The sequence below is a fragment of the Panthera uncia genome, assembly GCF_023721935.1.
Source record: "Panthera uncia isolate 11264 chromosome A3 unlocalized genomic scaffold, Puncia_PCG_1.0 HiC_scaffold_11, whole genome shotgun sequence".
NCBI lineage: Eukaryota > Metazoa > Chordata > Mammalia > Carnivora > Felidae > Panthera > Panthera uncia.
Window position 1 is genome coordinate 10,694,886 of NW_026057578.1, and position 6,537 is coordinate 10,701,422.

General features: G+C 53.9%; 1 protein-coding gene across 1 annotated transcript in view; it reads left to right on the forward strand.

Annotated features, from left to right (window-relative positions):
• Positions 1 to 243: 243 nt before the first annotated feature.
• The window catches only part of KCNG1 (potassium voltage-gated channel modifier subfamily G member 1), an 8,319-nt gene continuing 2,025 nt past the window's right edge, over positions 244 to 6,537 (forward strand). Inside the window, exon 1 of the mRNA XM_049649869.1 lies at positions 244 to 1,197. Within this exon, the coding sequence (XP_049505826.1) occupies positions 412 to 1,197 (786 nt within the window). The 5' untranslated portion in view covers positions 244 to 411. The remainder of the gene's footprint in view (positions 1,198 to 6,537) is intronic.

Sequence of the window (6,537 nt, forward strand, 5' to 3'; positions counted from 1 at the left end):
GGCCAGGTTCAAGGTGCCAGTGTGCTTGGCTTCTGGTGAGGACTCTCTTCCGGCTTGGAGAGGGCTGTTTTCCCACTGTGTCCTCGCAAGGTGGGGAGAGGGGGAGCTCTGGTGTCTCTTCCTCCCCCCTAGAAGGGCACTCATCCGCCCCTCATGACTTCATCTAAATCTAATCACCCACACACACACACACACACACACACACACACACACACACACACACCACAAGCCCTGCCTCCTACTGCTGGCCCGGGGCTCAGGGCTTCCCCTGTGAATCCGGGGGGGGGGGACACAGTTCGGTCCCTAACAGCAAATGTCTGCAGCCTCGGGACTGCTTGCCCAGGCTCTGGAGTCGCTGAGGGTCTCTCCTCCCTTCTCCCCCCAGGCCCGAGGGGGATGTGAAGGCCCAAAATGACCCTCTTACCGGGAGACAATTCTGACTACGACTACAGCGCCCTGAGCTGCGCCTCGGACGCCTCCTTCCACCCGGCCTTCTTCCCGCAGGGCCAGTCCCTCAAGGGCGTCTTCTACCGCCGCGCGCAGCGCCTGCGGCCCCGGCCCCAGGACGCGCCCCGCCAGGGCGGCCAGCCCGACGACCGCCGGCGGCAGATCATCATCAACGTGGGCGGCATCAAGTACTCGCTGCCCTGGACCACGCTCGAGGAGTTCCCGCTGACGCGCCTGGGCCAGCTCAAGGCCTGCACCAACTTCGACGACATCCTGAACGTGTGCGATGACTACGACGTGACCTGCAACGAGTTCTTCTTCGACCGCCACCCGGGGGCGTTCGGCACCATCCTGACCTTCCTGCGGGCCGGCAAGCTCCGCCTGCTGCGGGAGATGTGCGCCCTGTCCTTCCAGGAGGAGCTGCTGTACTGGGGCGTCGCCGAGGACCGCCTGGACGGCTGCTGCAAGCGCCGCTACCTGCAGAAGATCGAGGAGTTCGCCGACGTGGTGGAGCGGGCGGAGGAGGACGACGACGAGCCGCCGTCCAGCGAGGACCCCGGCAGCGAGGGCGCGGCCGAGGGCGAGGGCCGCCTGGGCCGCTGCATGCGGAGACTGCGCGACATGGTGGAGAGGCCGCACTCCGGGCTGCCGGGCAAGGTGTTCGCCTGCCTCTCGGTGCTCTTCGTCACCGTCACTGCCGTCAACCTGTCCATCAGCACCCTGCCCAGCCTGCGGGAAGAGGAGGAGCAGGTAAGAGCCGCGGGCCCGGCTGGCTGCGTGCGGGGAGGGTCTCTGCACTCGGGACACCAAGCAGTCCTGCAGGCCGCTCCCTCCCAGACGCCCACACCCTCCGCGCCAGCACTGTCCCCTCCCCCAGGGGGCCTTCCTGGCCTGCGCTGGCTGAGCAGCATCTCCAGTCCCTTCTGACCGCCTGTTTCCACGCGTGTTGTCCAACTCCGAATTCACACATGAGCCCCGGGCCCCTCCCGGTGTGCGCTGTGCCCCCCGGGGTCTAGAACAGTGTCCAGCCCGGACAAGGTGCTCAGCCGCTCTGGGGAAGGAGCAAATGAGTGAGTAGTACGTGGATGATGTGATTTATGATGTGCCTGCCCCTGGGCTAAACACATAATATATCCTCAAAATTTATTTCACCCACGTGATCCCTCTCTCAGCCTTCCTAATTCCCGTGTTTAAAAATAGCCCAGAATGGGGTGCCTGGGTGGCTCGGTCGGTTGAGCTTTCTCTGACTTCAGCTCAGGTCATGATCTGGGGGTAAGTTTGAGCCCCGTATGGGATTCTGCTATCAGCGTGGAGCCTACTTAAGATCTTCTGTTTCCTTCTGTCTCTGCACCCCCCCTGCTCACACTCTCTCTCTCAAAAATAAGTAATAAAACGTTGTAAAAAATATATTTAAGGAGCACCTGGGTGACCGTTGGTTACCCAGTTGGTTAGGCATACGACTCTTGGTTTCGGCTCAGGTCATGATTTCATGGTTTCATGAGTTCAAGCCCCACACCGGGCTCTTGCACTGACAGTGCAGAACCTGCTTGGGATTCTCTGTCTCCCGCTCTCTCTGCCCCTCCCCCGCTTGTGCTGTCTCCGGCTTTCTCAAAACAATTAAGTAAACCTAAAAAACATATGTCTATAAATATATATATCTATATATTTTGTAAATATCCCAGAACCATTTTCCGGGTCCTGAACATAATTTTTATTGGTAGCTGTATGTGTGTGTGCACATGTGCTCAAATAGTGAGCATCTCTGTGTTAAATGTGTGTAAAGTGTTTGCTCCATGGCCTGACTGAGGTGTGTGCTCAGGTCTCAGGGGTAGCACACGGCAGGCAATTACTAGGAGCCAGGGGCTGGGCTGTAGTTCTGCTTAAATCTCAAGTTCTCAGTGAAACTTCCAGCACCCCGGTATAGGAGGGGTTCTTATACCCACGTGACAGAACGCCGAGGCAGAGCAGCTTGCCCAGACCCAGGTCTGACTGCATCCAAATCCTGTGGTCTTAAACCAGGAAGTACGGGGTCCACATGGCAGCCTGGGACTCCACAGAGCCCCACGGAAGTGTGTGATTGGCCCGTACCGTGCTCCCTAAAAGTCTGACTTGGTTGCCAACTTTTAAAACTAAGGTGTTTTGGGGGTGCCTGGATGGCTCCATCGGTTACACATCTGACTCTCGATTTCAGCTCAGGTCATGATCTCATGGCTCAAGAGTCCGGGCCCTGCGTCTGGCTCTGTGCTAGCAGGGTGTGGATCCTGCTTGGGATTCTCTCTCATTCTCTCTGCCCCTCCCCTGCTCGCACTGTCTCTCGCTCTCTCAAAAAAAAAACAAAAAAACTCTAAAAACTTTTAAAAATAAAAGGAGGTGTTTTTCATTTCAAAATTTGAACTCTCAGCCTCTCAAAATGTATACAGCAGGCCTTCTGGCCTGTGCCCCCTGTGCAGTCCACACAGCAGCTCTTGGGGGGCGGTGAGTCTACGGAAAGTGTGTGCTCCCCGGTTCAGCTTCGCAGTGTATGAGACCTTTGGGCTTTTGAGTTGGGACCCTTTCCCCATATGGGTGGGAGGAGGGGTGGTGGGGAGGGACAATTCTAGAAGCAAGTTTCAAGACCAAAACATTCAGACAGGTACAAACTGAATAGGCAATGGAGAAATAGGTATGGTTGTGTGAACTCAACATAAAAATAGCGCCAAGCCAGCATTTATTGAGCACTGGCTGTGTACCCTGCATGTGCTAAGTGCTTCACGTGAACTCTGATGGAACATTGGAACTGCTCACCACACGAGGACTTTTCTGCGTACATGTGTTATGAAGGAAGTAACACCAACTCTTGCATTCATGATACATGGGGGGTTTCTAGGGCTTTTTTATACATTAAATTTTTTAATGTTTATTTATTTTTGAGAGAGACAGAGCACGAACAGGGGAGGGGCAGAGAGAGAGAGAGAAAGAGGGAGACACAGAATCTAAAGCAGGCTCCAGGCTCTGAGCTGTCAGCACAAAGCCCGACGCGGGGTTCAAACCCGTGAACCGTGAGATCATGACCTGAGCCGAAGTCAGACTGAGCTGCCAGGCACCCCTGTACTTTGAATTTTTAAAATAAGTATTAAAAAGAAACAGCACTCGACCAGTAAAATTAATTTTTGATGAGCAGAAGGGGGAATGATGAAGATGGCCTGAATTTGAATCCCATTTTGTCCACTCTGGCTGTGTGTCTGTGGGCGAGTTATTTAACCTCTCTGTGCCTCACTTTCTGAGCGAGTCTACGGGAAGTGATTGGAATGATGCTTGGTGCCGGAGCGTGCAGGAAGTGCTAACCATAAGGATTACATGCACCTGCCAAAAAAAGAAAGAGAAAAGGCTCATTGTTTGAGACCTGTCCGAAAGCACCTGTGTGTAGCATAAATTTCTTCTTCGCTCCAACATAGGCAATCCTGATTTTATCAGGAAAATACTAATAAAGCCACTGTTCTGTTCAACTTCTGACCCTTGCTTTTTTTTTTTTTAAATCATGCCTGGCCTTCTTCATGATTCACCGAAAATGCCATTGTTTGACTTCATTTTGGAGACCAGTGGGATTCACTGTTTCGCTTGCTCCCTGAGCACACCCTTGAGTGTGTTGCACGGTCTTCAGGCATCGCCAGGCATCGCAGGGTGACCAGAATGAGTATTCCAGCTACAGGGACTTCAGGTCCAGTGCAGGAGGGACAGGGATACCCCTGTGACCCTGAGCGTGAGACCCAAGCCAAGGGGGCTCTCAGGAGAGGCCCGCCAACTGTGCTGGGGATACTTCGAGGGGGCACGCTCCAGGAGGGCTTTCTAGAGGAGGGGGCTTCCCATCACAGAGGACCGGGACCTCAGAGCCCCACCGAGGCCTAGTTCATCTCTCCAGCCTCTAACGTATTCCTAGAGAGAGCTGCTATCGCAAGCCTCCTAGAACCCAGCTGTGCCCAGGAATGCCAGGTGCCCCAGGCTGGCACCACACGCACCTGCCCACTCTGTCAGACGGAGGTCTGAAGCCACTGGGGACGGTCTACCCGCCCAGTCCCATTGCAGACCAGAGAGACCCGCTGGCAGCCCGCATGCCCGATGCGGCACACAGATGCGTTTGAGTGGCCCACAGAGTGTTTTCTCTGTATTGAATTATCGCAACATTTAAAACGCAGGAATTTCACGCAGAACTCCAGATTTCCAGCCCCCCTGCAGACTTTGGTGAGGCAGCAGCCTGAATTCTCCTGGGACAGTCGTCAGGAGGTACTTAGCAGGACAGCTGTGTTCTCTGGCAGGCCTCCACCCCCACCCCCCACCCCCGTGCCCACCTCTCTTGGGTTCCCTTTGCCCACCTGGCCTTGAGTTGGCACTCCCATCCAAACGCCACTCCCGGGGCACCTGGGTGGCTCAGTGGGTTGAGTGTCCAACTCTGGATTTTGGCTCAGGTCATGATCTCACAGTTTCAGGAGTTCGAGCCCCTCTTGGGCTCCACTCTGGAGCCTGCTTGAAATCCTCCCGCTTTCCCTGCCCCTCCCCTGCTCACATTCTCTCTGTCTCTCTCAAAATAAATACATAAACTTTAAAAATAATAATAATAAATAAATAAACGCCAGTCCCATGTGCTTCCATCCATTCTGGTGACCAACATGAATTGGTCACCTGTCACGTGCCAGGCCGTTCCAGTCACTGGGGTCCTGAGGGTGAACAGAGAGAGAACACAGCTGCCCCTCCTTGTGGGGCTATAATCAGCTGGGGCAGGGGAACAGGGGAGGTGGAGGGTGGAAACTGACAATAAACATGACAGATAAGTAACTTATAAAGCATATTAAGAGATGATGAGCCCTCTGAACAAATAGAGCAGGAAAAGGGGAATCAGCGTGGAGGACAAAGGGAGGAGGGGACTTTTAATCAGGGCGAGGATCAGAAAGACCTCCCTGGGAAGGTGATAATGAGGCAAAGAGCTGGAGGAAAGGAGGGCAGAGCCACGTGGGTGTCTCCGGGAAGAAGACTCCCACAGGGGGAGCAGAAACTCCAGGCCTGGCTTGGGGGTGCAGGGAGCCCCGGGTGTAGGCCGGAGCACAGGAACAGGGCAGGCGGGGGGCTAGGGAGTGGGAGAGGTAGCAGCAAGGCCATGTGTCCCAGAAGGGACTCCAGGCTATCTCTGTGAGCCATGGAAGGTGCTGAGCAGAGAATGGACAGGATCTGATTCATGTTCTCAGCATCCCTCTGGCTGTGTGCAAAATAAACTGTAGGGACCAGGGATCCCAGGAAAGAGGTGCCTGCGACTCTCTCTCTCAGGCAAGAGAGAACGGTGGCTGGACCAAGGTGAGGGCAGCAGACATATGAGAAGTGGTTTGATTCTGGAATCATTTTATTTTTTTTAACGTTTATTTACTTATTTTGAGGAAGAGAGCGAGGGAGAGAGAGCATTCCAAGCAGGCTTTGTGACGACAGACCAAGAGATCATGACCTGAGCCAAAATCAGGAGTCGGACACTTAACCGACTGAGCCACCTACATGCCCCGGAATAATTTTAAGTGAAGAACCAACCAGATTTCCTGAGGATCATTTGAGAGGGGTTAGAATGTGGCTGAGTCTCCCAGACCCCAGCAACTGGAAAGGTGGATAGCTAAGAAGGGACAGCACTGGTGGGCAGGTGTGCAGGGGAAAGCAAGAGCCCAAAGAGGCTAAATCTTGATGGGTTTCCACCCCCCAAAAAATAAATGATAGTTTCGCAAGGTGATAAAGGTGTTAGCTTAAGGTTGTGGTGGTAATCATATTGCAATATTATAGATGTATCAAATCAACATGTTGTACACCTGAAACTTACACAATATTAAGTGTCAATTATAGCCAATAAAATCAATAAAAAGAACTTAAAAAAAATCAGGAGCCACTTTGGGGCATAAGTTTGAGACACCTATCAGACACTCCAGGGGTGGAGTCAAGGAGGCAGCCCTTCTGGGGTCTTGAATCCAGGGGTGGGACCTGGGACCTGGAATCTGGGATGTGGGGTCTGGAATCCAGGGGCATGGCCTGGAGTCCGGGGGCGGGGGTATAGAATCTGGGGTGTGGGGTCTGGAATCCGGGGAC